At 40.0% G+C, this 19,030-nt stretch overlaps 1 protein-coding gene across 1 annotated transcript in view; it reads left to right on the plus strand.

The window, feature by feature from the left end:
- The window catches only part of LOC119155728 (protocadherin-23-like), a 72,997-nt gene that overhangs the window by 16,772 nt on the left and 37,195 nt on the right, over window positions 1–19,030 (plus strand). The window contains exons 4-7 of the mRNA XM_037404708.1: window positions 8,815–9,051; window positions 10,443–11,462; window positions 12,869–13,056; window positions 13,546–13,645. Of these exons, the coding sequence (XP_037260605.1) occupies window positions 8,815–9,051; window positions 10,443–11,462; window positions 12,869–13,056; window positions 13,546–13,645 (1,545 nt within the window). The remainder of the gene's footprint in view (window positions 1–8,814; window positions 9,052–10,442; window positions 11,463–12,868; window positions 13,057–13,545; window positions 13,646–19,030) is intronic.

Below are 19,030 nucleotides of genomic sequence, written 5' to 3' on the forward strand. Positions count from 1 at the left end.
ATGGATCTTTTTTTTTCTTTAATGAATACAATCCAATAGAATCAACCATCTACAAAGAGAAAAATTCCTACAAGCTATCTGCCAAAAACTCAACCACGCGACAGTGGGGTGACAGGCGTACGTGAGATTCATTGTGCATGACACAGCGCAAAGTATTTACAAAAATGCTGTAGCCCATCCCCCTTCCCTGTAGTTAAGTCAATGACAGATCTTGGAATCAGAAGAACCCACCAGATGGGACAAAGAGTGAACTGCCATAGCATTGCACAGATGCTGTGGGCTGGTAACCAGAAAAATGGAGAAAAATTTTGGAAAAATTATGCCCAAACCTCCCAATTTGGAGGAGAGGAATAACGTGAGATTTGTAAAGTTCAGACAATCAGGACTTTCTCTTTGACAGAGACTGCGTGAGTCTTAAGAACAGATGTACTTATTCTCAGTTAACCTAAAGGAAAGAAGAAAGCGGCAGGTTACACAAAGAGTTCAGATAGCCTTGGCAAAATGCCTTCACGCTGTTGGACTGGTAAAATGAATATAGTAGGGGAGCGCATGTAGTAGAAAATCAGTTCGTAAGTATTTAAGATGAGCACCTGGAATGTTTCGTAATGCTCTTAATATAAGAACAGCAAATATATCTGATTGGGCTGATACTAGGCTTCATTCTATAGCTGTGCTGGAAACATGCATCTTTTGGTACAGCACCTTCAAAGAAATATCATCTCCGATTACCTTGGCAGTTGAGTTTTTTTAACAGGTTTTGCATTGAGCTATTTTTGGATCAGCAGGCTGGCAGCTTGACTGAAAAGGTCCTGGATTAAAAAGATGTTTTTTGAAAACTTCAATAAGCCAGGCAAGCAAAGGTGACCTGGTGGGGTGGGGTGGCAGTACTGGAGCTGTGTGGATTGTGTGGGGAAGGCTCTGCCTTTGTCTTTGAAAATGCAGCAGTTCACCAGGCCACTGTCCTGCCCAGTATTGCTTTGATTCTTGATGTGAGGTTTTTTAAAGCCCCTGTTTTATGTGGAAGTGTTCTTTGGATGCAATCAGACAACAAACATACTCTGAGCTACTATTATGTCAGATAAAAGGAAACAAAACAAGGCAGAAACAGAGGAGATTTCTCTGCCATAGCAAATTACGTCTCTTTGCTTATATGCTGGTTTACTGACAAATTACTATGGTGGTTTTGGTTTGTGGGTTTTTTTTTTTGTTAGGGAAGAATTACTTCAACATGTAGTAGTACAATATAGAAATAGCTACATCAAAGTAATAGTTGTTTTTTTTGTACTAAGTTTAGTTTTGATGTCCTTTGAGTCATAAAACCTTTGTTGTGCTAACATTAGGGTTGTACTAAGCAAAAATCCCCAAACCCAAACCCTAGTCCTGTCCCAGGAGGTTTGTAGTAGGTTGACACAGTGAGACAGCAGTGGATTGACATGATAATCAGTTGGTTCAGTATCTCCAGGTTTCTTTCAAGATGTGCTGTAGAAAAGAAGAGTTTTTGAGGAGCTGCATTTTAGGTTTGACAGTATTCTGAAGAATATGTAGCAAAAATAAATTTGTTGACAGTTTAGGGGGGGTTCAATTGAAATTTAAAATGGGAGGAAAAGGATCAAGCAAAATGTTTCATTTGACTTGAACATTAAAAATAAAGGAAATGAAGCAATAGTTTTGAAAAGCAAGCAAGAAAGTGAATTCCCTAACCATTTAGCGATTGCTGTGGTCACCAGAAAGACCTGGTGGAGTTCTTTCTTTGCTTTGAGAAACATTGGATCTGTGTGCCTTCTGCTTGATGTTGTAATCACCTGATTAAAGTTGGGAGTTGCAGGACGTGTTTTTTTTTTTACTCTATTAATATTTCTTTAAGCATTTTGGGCAAAGTGGAGCTGCTTTCCAGCTCAGGATAGCCACATGTACTGGGGGCTTCATAGCTAAAGCAGTGCCATTTCTTGCTAAATGAGAAGTGTGAGAGCGTTTTGTTGCCTGCAACTCATTCAGAGTGCTACTGCCTGGCTTGTAGCTGGTGGGGCACGTTCAGCTTGCTTTGCTTGCTCTCTTCATTGAGAGCTTGTTCAATGAAACACTCATTTTTGAACCAATGAAGGGGTTTGGAAAGCTCTGAATCCAGCTTGAGACCTTTCTTTGATGGGCTCTTACTGTTGCTCTGAAAAATTTGCCTTCTTTAATCTCTCAGCTTCTCAAAATGATTGGAAAAAAGCATTACGAGGTTCTTTTATCTGTCTGCAGCTTTTCATGGAATTCATGAGCATTTTTTAGGATTGTCCAGCACCTGAGGACTTTTTACAGAAGATAATTTATAAATAAGTTTTTCCTCTACAAAATAAACAACCATCATGCTAATTTGATTTGTAGTGAACTTTGAACCATGCATTAAGTGCACCACTGAAATCTTAATATTACCTCTAATTTAAGTTCCTAAAATTTTTTTAAATAAAGAATTTTAAATTTTGGTGGTGTTTTGATAGCAGTTAGGCCAGGCACTTGATTCAAAAAGTTGGTAATGTAAATAAAAGTACCACCTTACATTTTTAAGTCCAGCCCTCTAGCTCACTACTTCAAGTTGCAGAATTGTTTAACCTTTTAATGGCTAGATGGCAGATAGGAAGGCTGAAAGAGGCTGGCTTGACATGTTCCTTCACCTGCCCCTGAGCACTGGGAGGCATGTGGCCTCCTAAACTAGCAAACTGTAGTCTCCAGAGACAAAGTAAGTTTGCATCCCGAATAGTCCATTGCAAGACGTTGTCTGAAAGCACTTGTGTAACAGAAAACTGAGCCTAGATGATGCAAAATCATTCTAGTACTAGGCTCGTTCCCACTGTTGCCCAACATTAGAGGCTGATGCTCAGGTGGGTATTCTGCTTGTGAATAATGGAACTTCCTTAATTAGAAACTAGTATTTTGTGTATTGATGAGTACTACTTAGCTCACTAAAATTGTCTGTAACCCATAGTATTTAAAAAAAACGTTGTGCTTGTGGGAGAGCCTCACTGTTAAAACTGTGTACATTAGCTAATAGATCCAGGTAGTGGTTTCTTACATTGCTAATTACCAACCTTGGCAAATTTGGATGAAGTGCTCTGGAATAGACTTCCATATGCTAAGCAAAGTCTTGTGATTAAGCACAGTAATTAAAGTTATTAAACCAGCTCTTTGAACAGTGCATTTGGCAGTGTTATGGTTACCATCAAGAATGCAGCTTCACTAAAAAAGGTGCATTTTAGGTACAGTAAATTGCTAAAACTGGAACCTAAACACGATGCTAAGATTAGAGCATAGGCAATGAGTTAGATAAATAGAAATGTCAAGCAGAAACACTATTATTCTTCACTAGAACAATGATGAGTTTAATGTTAATGCAAGTCCTCACCTAACTGCATCCACCTCCCGGCGAATGACCCTGTCTATGCTCATCTTCAAAATTTTTCCAGCATAAAAAGCAAACAAATATGTGCATCTGCACTGAGAAGATGGCATGCTGGGCTGGGCGAGACATCCTCTGAGTGTATCGGGGGTCAGCGCAGACCTACACAGTATTAACAGTAGGTCCAGCGGCCAGCTTGAAGGTGAGTTGGGGTGATGAACCATGCGTACCTTTTTGCCATCTGCTTACTGTCTGAGCTGTGTTTCAGATCATGCTAGCTGACCGCCTCCTAGGGTATTTGCTGAAGAAATACTGCTATCGTTTAAAGTTGTTAGGGTGTTCAGTGTTGTGGTCTTAGGGAACACTACTGATGTAGTGTTGTGGATTTTTATTCCTCTTGCCATGTTTTAAAGTTGCTTTTTTATTTCATGAACAATGAGAAAATACTAGAAGCTGTTTACATGAGTACACATTTCTATGCAATCCAAACTTTGTTACCAAAGTTAGCACATCCTGATTTTTATCTTTGCCTCTGCAATGTTTGACTAGTGGAAAATGTTTTGTATACCTGTGAAAGTCTATAAATGTAGGGCTGGTTTTTGCTTTGCTTACCTGAGGACCCTGTGGAAAAGCAGGTATGTTTTCAAAGTGGTTAGCTCGGATTATGTGTGGAAATCCTATTGGGGTAACCAGTGTTATTTCTGTCACACAAAAAGTGCTTTTGATGAGTGGACCTACTTTGGTGATGTATGCTGTTGTAATGTTAGAACTGAACAAAGGATCATGAAGATGATCAGAACTACATTTTAAAAGAATCGCTGTATGCAAGTGCCTGTCTCCTGCCTTTAACTCTTGAGAAACAGCACTTAGCAGCTAACCCACCTGTGGAGTAGGATGCATCTCCACATCAATAACAACAAAAACCCATGAGAAACTTTGTCATAGCCAGAGGATGGCGGGTGCCATAGAGTCGTGTCTTTCACTGATGTGTTTGCACATTCTGGGTGGATAGGGGCTTTATTTACCTTTTGTTGTTGGTAGGCACGAAGTGGAGAGCAAGAACTTCTTGGAAGTTAATGCCCTAGCATGTACAGTGAGTGAGGCAGTATGAAACAGATCAGAGTTGTCAGTCATGATTTCACCCTTCATTAGCACTAGCTCTCACGGTACATTGAATCCCCAAAACTGTTGTAACGATTTATGCTGGCCAGTGAGCTCAGATCGTTCTGCAGCAAAGCATCATAAATTTCAACGTGACTGGGCTGAGCTAACGTCCCCTGGAGCAGAGCTGTTCCCAAACTACAGCCTGCAGTGACAGTTGCTAACATGCAACCAGCATTGCAGGTTCTGTCTAAAATGTGATGCAAATCATGATAGGCAATGTCTGCATCATCTTCCTGATTCATAAAGGTTGGACTCTGCAGTCAGTTACACCCGTGCAGATCTAGTCAAGAAAATGAGGCTGCCAGGGTGCGAGGTGGATGTTCATACTTCACTTGGTATGTAATTATGATTGTTCACCTGCGAAGCAGAATTGATTCCAGCTCTCTTGTGCAGAATGTAGAATTACCAGAGGGAAGATCTTCAGTGCACTGCAGTAATATAAACAATTAAAAAGGGAATTAAGTGTTATTTAAGGCAGCAGGTAAGACCATCCATTTATATAGGGAGCCAAGCTGTAGGAAAGAAGGTGGCATTTTTAATGCAGTGATTTCTTAAAGTGGAACCAAATTTGTGTCTGTGGTGTTCCCTGCTGGGAACAAGCGTTCCTTGTCTTTTAAGTTTGCCGAAGCCACGAACTGCATGCTGCAGAAGACTATGGGAATAACAACAATAAGCCTCTGTCTTTTCCTGATTACAGAACAGGAAAGAAGGGAAAACGGTGACTCTCTTCAGCCTGTTACTTAGCCAGGCATGCTTCTGTTGAGTTTCTCACACCGAATGTGTGACTTACACAGCTAGTTCCTGCTGTGTGCTTCTTGCAGATAGCCCCATTTCTGCCTTTGCGATGTGGCGCTGGGGATCTCCTGCACCGTGCTTCAGTGGATCAGGTACACCTAGCCCGCTCTGAGGTGTGCTGGCAGCTGCTTTCCACACAGGCAGTCACGACTGTTTTAGTCAGTCCAGTGTTTTTACCTAACCATATAGAACGTAGGATCCCAGGTGTGCTTGCTTCTACAGCTGCTTTCCTGTCTATATGGTGCCAAAACAGAGTCTAGTGTGGTGTGTTCCCCAACGTACGGTAGAACTGTCTCACATGTCTGTGTAAATTATAGATCAGCAGACACAATGCTACTGCCCAGTCCTACAAATGCTGAAAGGAACAGAATGTACGTAATTAAAAGTTGACCCGGGTTGTACAGTTTTCTGCATACTACAGTTTTGAGGCTGGAAGGAACCACACGGAAGACACGTAATTTTTACTTGGAATCTGCCACTGTTCTTAGGGCATCACTGGTCCTGCAAGAGGAGGCAGAGTTGGTGAGATGTACTTGCCTATTCTCCTCCCTCCCTTGGGCACAGCAAAAGAATGAAGAGAGAAAGCAAAATCTTTTATCCGTTTCCTTTTCTGTCTGCTTTCTATAGCTGAACTGGCATGGACTGTGCTGTAATCCGTCCAGGTCACCAGAGAATGGATTTTGGTTCGAAATATTTCTGTTCCACCGGGTCTTCAGAGTTCCTGGAGTGGAGTACTGTTTGCTCCGATGTTCTGGAGTCATTAGTTACTGCTTTGAGAGAGTTTCAATGTGATGCTTTTTCTGTACTTTTCCCACCCTTCACATACATCTTGAGGTATCAAAAACAGGAATGAAATACTTTTGGCCTTGTCAATAGAAAAATACCCAGTTGGTCAAGTTAGTCAAATACAGTCTGATTGGTTTCATTTCATTTGAGAGCAACAGTGTGTAAAATCCATGTTTATGCATTTAACCTCTGGGGGAAAAAAGGTTAAAACCTTTTTTCCTTTGAGCTACAGTTGCTCAGATGACCTCAGGAAATGCCAAAAGTTTATGTCCTTGGAAGACTAATTTTTTGAGGTATCTAATTAATCATAAAACCCAGTCATCAGAAGACAAAAAAGAAAATGAAAGGCCAAAATAAGGTTGATTCTTGGAAGTGCTCCAGTTATATTGGCATAGGAGCTGGATCAGCAATGAATTCTGAATCCATCTGTATCTCTGTTGTGTTTTTACTGTTGTTTGTCTCACTGGAATTAGTGTCCTTTGTTGTTAGTGGAAAGCGTTCTTCCTTGACCTGATCCTGAAGACCCTCTGAATGCATTTTAAGCATGTCAAGACAGAGTTTGTTATAATGTCCTGGCAGATAACTGGAAAGTATACCACATGCACATCTGAATATTTATAAGGATTTTATGTATTTTCCATTATTCTGCTTAAAAATGCATTGTAGCAAATTGGCATTGTGGCTTCACCCTGAATTTTGAGAAGATATATTGTAGTTGAATTATGCACTGATTCTCCTAAGGCAGTTTGAGTTAAATCTAATTTTTACCCTATCTGGCAAATAGGACCACTAAATGTCTGACTTGAATGCCAAGCATCATCCCTACTAAACCTGTCTTGAGATTCAGGAAATTACAAGGGTAACTCACAGTTTAAAGGTTTGGTTTTATTGAGCTGCTAGAGGTTTTTTGTTTTTACCAGCTTCTACAAAAAGCCTACTTGATTTCTTGAAAATATCAGTTGGTATGTAGAAAGTTGTCCCTATTACCTCAATCACTTGAGTTTATTGCAACCTCACTACTTGGCCTACTGCAATTTTAGCATTTAGTGTATAGTTAAACTCGGTCATTGTTAAGAAGAATTTTCTTGCATTTGGTCGCCTCTCATCTTCATTTAAATGTTGAAAAACTTGCTTTATAAGTAGTTATTTGTGTGTTGCAAAATCTGTGACTACCAAAGGGTCTTAGAATATTGATGACTTTTTTGTCATCTCAGAATAAGTGAAAGTGTTCTTTCTCCTGCTCAATGATAGAGCAGTTGCTGGAAACAATAAGAAAACCCCGTAGTAATGCTCCCTAGGACACAGTTATGTTTCCTTATTCTGTCTTTTACCTGGATGAAAGCACTTGGCCTTCGACTGTGTGCCTCAGGTTACAATTTAGTTATACAATTTATGAGGTTATGAACATAACGTGATCTGCTGTATTGCTCTGTGATCTAGTGTTGACCCCTAAATTTAAGTATTTGTGTTCACATCATCTAGACCAGAGATTTCACGAGTGCTCTGAGGGCTAATGATTTTTTTTACAGGTTTGTATATTCAATCATAAACCTTTTAATTTGCTTGCAAAGGGCAATGAATGATTGTCTGTCATGGAATAATTAACAGGTATCAGTTTTGGATAATCATTGTGGACAGTTATGAACATTCCACAGAGAGCTATGGTTTGAATATAATTCTTATTGCTGAGACTGAAGTCTTCACTCAAGCAAAGCTTGTATGAACTTTAAAGAAAGTAAAAAAACTTTTACTGTAAAAGATGGGACAGGATTCCTGCTACATTCATTCTTTCACCCATACTACCATGTTAAGTAATAAGAGTTAATGTGGGTTTCTGTAGTTATATAGAGAGTATTTGAAAATTGGGCATAATTATCATTATTACTAAAGACTTTTTTTAGCAGTCAAAGAGAATGTATTTGGAGACAGCTAGTCTTATTTAGCAGAGTTAAAGAATGAAAATGTATTTATCTTGAAGAAGGCACATCTGAAGTGCTGTACTTCGGGACAGAGTATTGCATTTTCTTTTCAAAGAATTATTTCATATAGTTTGTATATAATGTAATTGTTAGCAGCTTGCAAATTCATCAGACCTTAGAGTTCACTATTAAAGGGTACTTTACCAGAAACTTGTGATCAGACAGCAGGTGATTGCTTCCCAGATACTTTCCACGGAGGCCACTCCCCTTAAGTTTTTTATTTTGTGGCTTCAACTCTGTCTGTGTGCGTGCTTTATTTGGGGGCTTATTCAAGCAGAATGTCTCCGCAGCCTGTTGGAAATAAAAGTTAACTTTGTTTGCAAAGATAAATTAAGCATTTTTTCCTCCCAATGCACTTCCAGACTCCTATAGACTAGTACTGGTAAAATTGTGTTTTTCCTAACATTGCTGAAAATTCAGAAGTCATCCACCAACTCGGTGAAGTTGTTCAAGATTTAGCTGAATCTGTGTTTCTAAAATCAGAATTATCAACACTGTGTTTTGACACAGAACTTAGCGTGCATCAGTGGCTTTGTGCATGGTAAAGACCATACAATTTGAAAAAACTTGGCTCTCAGAGAGGAATTGGGAGTGCAGTCTCCTCATTGTCTGGTCTTCTCTTAGAGCAGCTGTATATGTTGTCATATATACTATTTTGTCAGCCTGCTGAATTTATTTTTTTTAATATTTTTTTTTTCTGTGTGCTTTCAGGAATTATTTACCTGATCTCAGCTCTCAGCCACCTGGCACGTTCTGTGCTCTTCCTGACTGTTTCTGCACGGGACGGGGGTGGCCTTCCCTCTGCCGCCAATGCAGCTGTCACAGTCAACGTCCTTCAGGCTGCTTTGGCCCCTGCTGTCTTTGAGAGATCCCGGTATACTTTTTCTGTTCCTGAAGATGCACATGAAGACAGCCCAGTTGGCACTGTAAAGGCCAGAGGGCCTCCAAGTAAGTTGTGTGCTCAGTCAGGGATTACATTGCATTTCTGCTGTGACCATTAACTGGAAATATCTGCAGATAATTTCTTTTAAGCCTTCATATAGTTTATTCAGTCTGTCTAGCATTAAATAGTATTTACTGTTGGTATTTACAGCAATTGGTGTAAGCGCTGCTTATCAGGATGCTCTTTAGAACAGATGAAGATTTGTGGTACTCTCCTTGGTGGTCCATGGAGATTGGCAATTGCTTCCATTTTCTTCTGGATAGATTTCTGTAATTGTAAATGGGGAGATGGGAAGCACATTGTGAAAAGTGTAAGGAAGGGTTTGTGTGGCAGTGTGGCTTCTGTTGAAGCATTAGCCATGCAAGACACATCTCAGAGCAGTATTCATGATCAGAGTATTCAGAAGTTTCAGAAAATCTATATGAAGTGCTGCTGCTGCTGGAGAAAAAAAAACAACCCAAAACCAACCAGATGACTCCCCTCACCAAAAAAAACCCAAAGAAAGAAAGAAACAAAAAAACGCCCGCCCCCCCCCTCCCCCCAGTGCCTCGAATTAAGTGGTGAACTCCAGATGAATGTTTATGGAACCTTTTGAAAATGTATTTAATCTGTTTGGTTTCATTGTCATTTTTGGAGGGAAATGGATTAGCTCCTGCCAGGCCTTAGTCATAAAAGACCCTGTCCTGAGGGACATATGTGTTTGATTCCTATGCAGAGCAGTGGGAGCCATGAGTCCACATACCAGCTTGATGAAGGACCTTTACATTTAAGGTGGTAGAGGCAGAGGTTTTATTTAAGTTTGATTAGTCAGGTCCTCCCATGTTCTCCTTCTTGGAAGGACAATGCATTAACCACTGTCCTCAGGGTGAGGTAGCACCTGTGGAGCAGCCGTGGTAATAAGCCTGAACCTTTAGACAGCTTTTGCTTTAGGTGGCATCTGATGTATAAGAGTTACAGCAATTGTCATCCGTGAGCAGTAAGTTCAGTAAAATGCAGTTCTTTCAGAGAACTGGCACCTGTTTCATTCCTGGCTATAGTGAATGCCGGTGTGTAGTGAAATTACTCCCATAAGACTAATTTATAGGAGTGGTTTTTCTGTATTTTAGATCAGGGAAAAACAAGAGGCTATTATACTATTTTCTGTATAGAATTTTATCATACCAGTGAGATGAAAATCAAATGGCACACCAGTGGACAAACTGTATACAGTCATATTTTACTGAAGGGCTCCGGGGATGGGAAGAAGGAAGCATAAAAAGCCCAAGAAAGTCAAAAGACTCTGTAGCTTACATTTGTTCTGCTGAATGTAACTGCATGCGTCCTTCACAGATTTTCTTACCAACCTTCATGTTACTACTTTCATATACCTTTTTACATTTTTTATTTCCATTTCTAGATTCTTTAGAAGTGGTTTCTTACAGAATTTCCTCCGGTGATCCACATGGAAGTTTCTCTATTGACCCCCAGTTTGGCATCATCCGCACCAAAAAACATCTGGACTATGAAACTCAGGCTGTTGTGATGCTGACTGTTCAGTCACAGTTGGGTAACTCCCCTGTCTACAGTAGCACCCAGGTCAACATATCTGTGATAGATATTAATGACAACCCTCCCGTATTTCTTACCAAATCTGATAAGGTAACTATTTCACATACCCAGCCTCCTGGTACCGCTGTCTATATTGCTCATGCAGAAGACAAAGACAGTGGTCTAAATGGGGTGATCAAATACAGTATTGCAAGCAAGCAGTCAAATGTGTTCAGCATTGATCCAAGCCTTGGAGTGGTAAACCTCAGCAGCACAGTGTTTGCAGATAAGCAGCAGGAATATACTCTACACATAGCAGCTGAAGACTGCGGAAGGCCTCCTCTGACTTCTTCGCTGATGTTGACGGTGATTATTGAAGAGCAGAAGGTGGGCCCTACTTTGTGTTTTCAGAACTTGGTGTATCAAGTAGAAATCAGTGAAGCTACCCCTCCAGGTGCCCAAATCCTTCAGGTTCAAGCCCACTCGCTTGATCCACACAGTGCTACCTCCAAGCTGATGTATTCCTTAGAGCCTAGCACAGAATCTGTTGCATTTGGAATCAGCTCTGATACTGGCTGGATTTATCTTCGGAGGCATCTGAACTATGAATGTGCACAGATCCTAAGTTTTAGAGCCCTAGTCAGCACCTCTGAAGATGAAGACCTCAGGCAAAATGCAAGTACATCGGTAATAGTTAATGTCCTGGATGAAAATGATAATTCTCCCATGTTTATGCACGAGAGCTACTTCTTTGAAGTGGAGGAAAATCCAATTCCCAGGGGTGTGGTTGGCACCATTACAGCTGTTGACAAAGACTCAGGAAGAAATGGACAACTTTCTTATTTCCTCTTGTCTGATGGGAAATATTTCAAGATGAATTCCAACACAGGTAGCATTTTATGATTTGTCATCTGCCTAATACTGCTTGGGGAAAGCAGCCTTCCCTAAAGGAAGTAAAGTGTAAAGCTTTCAGGAATCGCTGTGAATCTCTTGGGTTGATATGTGACTATTCTAACTCCCAGCTTCGCAATTTGGGGAGTGAAATAAATCTAATACGTGGTCATGAAGAATTAACTAACTCTTAGTATTTTATTTTTTCATGACTTCATGCTGGTCACTTGGTCATAAGTTTCAGTGTTTGACTAACAAATTAAAAGAAAGAGTTTGAAATTATAGCTTCAGTAGTTCATATGAGGAACTTAATTGCCTGTGATTAAGTGCAGTTGAAAAGAACAGATCAGCCATAAATAATTGTAAGGGTAACTATGACATTTGGCAGTTACAGTGATTTAAAATATTTGTGAAAACTTCTGTAAGTTACATCAAGACTGAGTTCATGTTGTACAGGGCACCGCAGAAATCAAAGTGGCCGAGGGACATTTTCCACGGCACAGAGTATACTCTGAATAGCGAATCCTAAATGCCTTGAGTAATAGCTACTAAGTCCACACAGTTTAACACCACAGACCATGGCATGGAGAGCTCAGAGAAAGAGAATCCTCTGGTTTAGTAAAATGATCCATACTGAGCAAAGATCTGCTGTTAAAATTCCTGTTCCCAGCTGTCCTGTCCTCATGGGGAGTGAATAGGCTCTCGGAGAACTTCTCTGTATGAATGTCAAAATAAAATTGTCATTTCAAAGCAGGTTCCTGCTGAGTATAGTATGCTTATGGAAGTTTAAAGGCAAACAGAGTACTAGGAGTTAACCAAGAAGTTCTTGAAATAATATGTGGTTATCTGTGTGAAGGACTTTGGTCAACTGCAAACCTACAGATAGCTTGAGCATGGTTGAGCAGATGGGGAGAAGATTGGGTCAGATTTATTCACAGTGTTTACCAGAATGTATAGGAGACGTGAGGGTTCCTGATTAGCGTACAGACGTTGTGTTGAGAATTTCCTAACTCAAGGGCATAATAAAGGCAAAATGTCAGCAGTTAAAACCCTGTGCTTAAATATTGTCTGCCCTAAAGTGTGGTGAAGAAAAGGCCAGATGGATTTCTGTGGAAGGTCAGTGTGTTGGTTTGTACTGTGTTCTGCCTTTGCTCTGAGGCTTCCACTGTACAGTAAAGGATGTGAGATGGTACTAATGTACAAGTGCAAACTGTGATTGACACATTTGTATGGAATGGAGCTTGGACATCTGAGGTTATATACTTACGATATAAGTAAGTTGTATTAGAAGACATGTATTGTTATTTCATGATAAATTAAATGTGTAATTGCATGTAGAAAGATGAGTGCTAGCATATAGTAGATATCAAGCTCCCTTTCTCCTTCATTTTCTTTCTCTGTCAGGTGAAATCATAAACTGGGTTGCACTTGACCGTGAAAAACAAGCTCACCACCAGCTGGCCGTGCTAGTGACTGACCACGGGGCACCGCGGCGTAACGCGACAGCAGCCGTGTACGTCGCAGTGAGGGACCTCAACGACAACAAGCCCCTCTTCCCGCAGGTGGCACCGGGGCAGGAGCTGCGCCTCAAGGTGGGTCTGGCCCCGGGGTGCTGGCGGTGTCTGAGCACCACCCTGTGGCAGGAGCCCAAACCCCCGTGCTGTGGAACAGGGACAGCACAGCACCAAAACAGACATGTAACCCGTTCTGAATCGAGACTTTTTTTGTGAATTTCAAGATTCATGAAAGGGTTGCACTTTTCTGCCTTCTATACTGTTAGATGTAAAGGATATACATGTATAATTTCATTTATGGATGCAGTAGAATCTCTTCTGATTTCTAATCTCTGAGTCTGCTCTACTAAAGATTTTTTAATTAGCAATACAAGCAGACCGTAACAGGATTGTTAGAACTGTTATTATTTAACCATTTCCTGAAATGCCGTTTGCACTGACTGTAAATGTTACTGAAATGGAAAATAGAACAACAGCTAAACCCTCATGTTATGGCAAGGAATTTATTTTAAGACTTGCTGTTGTCCATGGATATTTCTAAATTATTTATAAATTGCTTGATGACAGGTTTTGGAAGGGCAGCCATCGGGGACGCTCATTACCACTCTCTTTGCAAAAGACTTTGATTCTGGAAACAACGGTGTTGTATTATATTCAGTAGAATCAGGTAAGAATTTATAGTGTTATTCATAAGAAAAGATACATTGAAATAACTGGAGCTTTAAGGGTGCCACGTATACAGGCAGGATTTTATGTATGTTTTGTGTCTGTTAGATAATGAAGGTGCCTGTGTAAATAGGAATCAGGACCATTATATATGTCTTATGAATGATCTAAGGAGGTGCAAGCTGCTACCTTTCTTCCCTTCCCCCTCTGCTCCATCTCCCCGGGGGTTTGGTTTGCTTGTGTGGCCGGCCGGAGAGCATTCAAACAGCACTCAGAAAAGATTAGGACTGTGATCTTGCACCGTACAGTTTAGTGTTTCAGTCAGTTGTTTAACATCTTAAAGGAAAGATGATCTCCCTTTTCCCATGACCAGCTGAAAATTTTCCTGCTAGAAGAATGGTACATGACAGTTTGAGATGGGGATCAGAGGGATCAGCAAATAATCTGAGCAAGCAATGAGGCTTGTGGTTTTTAGTTCGTGTTTCACCCTTTGTTCAGCACTCTGTTAGCCTGACATAGCCTGGCTGCTTAAAAACACTTACCTTCTTCAGTTTTCCCTGTAATTCCTACATGTAGTAGTTCACTTCTGGGATAAGCTATAGGATCTAGGGGGTTTTTTGCAGTGAAATCAATAACAGAACAGTCCTAAATTAGAGCGTAAGTGGGACTGGGGCATTAATAATGGTAAGAGACATAGCTGTGATCTCTCTTTTTCCTATATACCACTTGCTACACTTTTACACGAGAGAGAATTCCTTTCTGTAACAAGTGAGGAAGACGTGCCTGTTCCTCCTGCTTTGCTTCACTATTGGTTCAAAACAGCAAGAGGTGCTAAGAACAGAACTATTTATTTCATTTTGGTACCTGCTCTATTCTACCAGTTTAAAGTAATCAATACCTTTCAATCTCAGTATTTGTAGTCTATGATAACTTGCATGTGGAGCATACTGTTTCATCAGAGCAAGAAAACATTTCCAGTATTTCCACCCACTCAGCGCATTTCCTCACGTGTTCTTTCCCGTGTAGGCAGAGCTCAAACGTGGGCTCAGTTCGTTTAAACTCATTACAGTTTTTTGTCACTGCAGAGACAAAATACTGCAAAGCTACATTACTTCTCGCTTTTAAAGACCAAGAGAATCTGTAGCTTCCTCTTGCCAAGGTTGAGATTACCAAAAGATTCCCGTGGATTATGTTATACTGTGTCTTTATGTACCCTTTTGACTTCTGTGGAGTAATGGAAGGACTTTAAGATCCAAATCCTCAAGGGCCAGCGAACTAACTCTGCTCTCTTCCACCAAGAGATGCTTTAAAAAAAATGAGACATTTAATAACTCTATTGAAAATTTTGCTGTTGAAATATATATTGATAATAAAAGACTGTAGAGTCAGTTTATGGCCATACTGTTATTCCCTTAATTTGGATACAAGTGGCTGCCTCTTCTAGAGGGAATTGGACAGAATCATAGACTTCTGCACTATGAGTAATAGTATTTTGCACAAAATTGATCCCCCTTAAGAAAAAGGGAATGAGTAGTATATAACGCTTTGTTTGGAGGGTGATGGCCAGGCAACACGGGAAGTGTCCTTCAGGGGTCTCTGGCTGTCTGTGTATCTAACTATATCCCCCTCCTTTAAACAGCACATTGGAGTTTCTTACTGGCTTCACTGTAGAGCCCGGGAGGGGAGTAAGTAAGAGTTCAGATTATAAAAATGACTAGCAACACAAAATATCCTTGGTCTTGTAAATGTTGTCTCTAGAAAGAACGAAAGGATAAAAACAGCAGCAAAAAAACCTCTCTAAAAGAGCCCTGCCAGCCTTGGAACTAGATATTTTCCTGATAAACAAATCCAGAAACAGCTGAGCTTCTCTGATACTCATTTTTGTTGTTGTTGTTAGTTGGCTCACAGCCTTTAACATCTGGTCTTCTGTTTCATGGTGAAGTTCTTGCCTGGTTTATATTTAAAATAGTATATTCTAGTTCTGGGACACTGTTCAGTACTAAAATGTGAAGAAACATGATCTAATTTACAGCCATATTTGTTAAACACAAAGACATCAGGTTAATTGGCGGACTGCATGCAGACCAGTGCTCTTTTCAACAGTTGAGGGACTGCCACAAGATTAAGAGCTGTGAGTGTCAGTGTCAGCTGTTAAGAAGCTTGTAAGACTCACAGGGTAGTTTTTCATGTTCTTGAGACCTTAAAGAAATGCCAGGATAGCAGCAATAGAGTAAGCTACGCAGGAGGGCTAATGCCAAATTCCAACAAATTATGTAAGGAAAAATCTGTAAAAGAACTATGAGGTTTACCCAACAGATTAATTTTAGCCTTCAGAGGACAAGTATTTCCTTCAGAATGCCCCTCCCTCTTCCCAGGAAATCAAAACAAATCATCCATAAACATTTAGGTGTATAGAAATGCATGATCATATGGCCATACCTCCGCTTCAGTGTTATCACTGAAAGCGTAACCTAGTTCAGAGGGAGGAGGATCCCGGCTATGTGTACTATTCCTTAGTGACACTGGCAATTGCTAAGTGATTTGTCTGCCCTTCTTTATGATTGTCAATAGGTTAGAGTATAGCATTTATAACAAAAATTAGTCTGTATTTAAAGTGCATCGTAAACTATTGCTTTTTGTTTTAAGACTAGCACTGGCGAAGTAGAGGCTTTTACAGTTGTATTTGGACCAGTTCTGCAGATACATTGGCACTAGACCACCAGAGTGCCAGGAGAGGAGGAGCCTGGTTCGCACTGCATACACACAGGAGTTGGCAAGTGGTGTATGTGTCCGTGGATGAGTACTCGTTCTCCAGGGTGATTTGCAAGCAGCAAAAGAGCATCTCTTAACTTGAGAGGGCTGCATTTCTGCAGCAGCCCAGTGGTGTTCGAGCTCTGGGAGCCGTGGCATTGCCTTCCTCTTTTTCTGTTAAGAGAAACATCTTTTCTTTCCTCTCAAAGGAGAATGAGATGGCCAAGGCACTAACTATTTTAAAACCTAGGGAAGATACTGTTCTTCAGGACATTAGGTAAGAGTTAGCTGTACACAACCACTGTGTGCTGAGGTCATGAATGTCTGAGAAAACTCTAGTGTCACCTTCTCTCTGCTTTCTGGGCCATTTTGCCTGAATGCCAGTGCCTGGAAGGCTTGACTGTTCTGCCACAGTTCACAGCCACACGTGGCCTGGAATTTCTCAGGCCATCTTTTTTTGTCCAATACTGCAGATTATTATTTGAGGGCACAGAGCTGAGAAGGTGCCTGGGCTTTGGAGAACCTCATGTAAATCAAAGTCTGGCCAACAGGCTGGAAAACGCAGAGGTGGGAAATTTAAGTGAAAATGCTTATCCATTTATTGGCACGTTAAGGTAGAATTGCAAGCACAAGAAGAGACTGGGGCCATTAGAGTCTAGTTATTAAGAGTTGTAATTTTTTTCTGTTCCACGTTTCATCTGCTCTTCTCAATTTCCTTCTTTCTTGTCCATGTCTTCTATGCTTTCTTCCTTTTCTCTTCATACAAAAAGGGACATCTTTGGAGTATATGATATAAGCAGCAGTTGCCTAATTCAGGCGACTTAGGGAGATGAAAGCTGAGCAGTTGTTTCTGGAGGTGCAGGGTGCACGAGCTTTTAGAGCTATGACTGACATGCTATTTGAGTGTAAAACCTGAAACTGCCTTTTCCCTTATTCCTCACTTTGAACTTCAAAAAAACGAGGAGGATGATTTGGAGTGTATTTAGAAACTGAGCAAGATACCACTCACGTGCACATGCCCTCAGTAATCTTAGGCAAAAGTATTCAAAAGTGGTCTATCTCTTCTCTTAGCACATCATCTATGAAATCAGTTCAAAAGCAAGATCTGTCTTTAGGTAGATTTTTGAAATGAAAGAAATTAAAGGAATTGCTTTATGTAAAAGATGTAATATAAAAGTTTGATTAGTCTGTAGATGAAGGGAAATCAATTTCATAAGGGTTTTTTCTTGAATTTTTTTCTCATTTGGAATGAAATAGCTACACTTTGAAACTGTCCATGAATAAATTAAAAATTAGACTGATAAAAACCACCAGAAAAATAGAAATAAAGATGTTTCAGTTTTGATTGTCTTCATAGTGCAGTACCAGATGAAATAGATGAAAATGAGACTTTCAAAATGTAAGTCCCAAGGGGTTCTGGTTTTATACAGTATCTCTTTCCAACATTATTAGACTTTTCTGTTACTTTCATCACTGCCAAAATATGTGCACAATGGAGCGTTTCATGCAGTATTTGGATTTGAGTGGAGATGCAGTCTCTAGTGAATAAGGCTATTGGTAATTTTTCTGACCACTTCTCCTTTATGTTATTCAGAAACGTAGATTCTGACCATTCCTTTCTCCTATGTATAAGCCTCAACCTTTCCAAAGCTCTGTGGACTGACACCTTCAGTTGAGCTTAGCTATCTATGTTCTGCTACTTGAAACTGAACAAGTATTGGTCTTGATGTTAAGAGGTACTGACTACCCTCATCACTGCTGAAGCAAGGGTGAATCCTCATAGCTTCATGCTCAGATTGCAATTATGCACTTGCAATGGTTTTGTTCTCTGATTACCTTTTTAAAAAAAAATAATTTTTATTTTTCATTCAGTTTGGTAACTGTAGCTCCATTTTTGGTAGAAAAATTATGGGAATAATGTTTGTGCTCATCTGTTTACTGAATTGTTTTCTTGTTAGTTATTCCTATCAGTTATCTTAAATGTCAGTTTTAGCAAAATCTTAAAAATATGCATGCAGTTCACATTATGTGTTCTGTTTTTCATATCCCCTGTCTTTTGCTTAGGTGGGATTTTGTGTCGTGAAACAGTATATGGAACAAAATAGCCTATCTGTGAACGTAGACATACTGTTGAGACCTAAACCAGGAAAGTAACCAAAAGCAATTTATGAAAACAGTAACACGGCATCATTAATATTTTGAAACTATCATGAAGAATGCAGAACTGTCTCATTCAATATAATTGTCTCTGCATATTTGTCTTTTGTTGGCAATTTCCTTGTTACGTTCCAGACTGCAAGAGTCAACCCAGAAGGGACTCGTGGAGCACTAGAAACCTATAGTCAGTCAAAAATAGCAGAACAATATTGGAAAAAAACTCCTATTTGTTGGCTGTGAAAACCCTGTTTGCTAATTAACCTGCTCAGTGTTTTTTCAGATTGTACAGGTGCAAATATTTTACAGTTCCAGGTGACATGATTGGATACAAAAATGAACATCTCTATGTGTAGCTAATTAATTTGCATGTGCAGATTTGGAGAACGTAAACAGCTTCATGCTCACTTAGGTGCCTATGGAAATACAGTTCTTTATGGGTGTTTTGTGTACTACATCTGCACAGAATTTATTTTTACCA

Source organism: Falco rusticolus, chromosome 1 (assembly GCF_015220075.1).
Source record: "Falco rusticolus isolate bFalRus1 chromosome 1, bFalRus1.pri, whole genome shotgun sequence".
Lineage (NCBI taxonomy): Eukaryota > Metazoa > Chordata > Aves > Falconiformes > Falconidae > Falco > Falco rusticolus.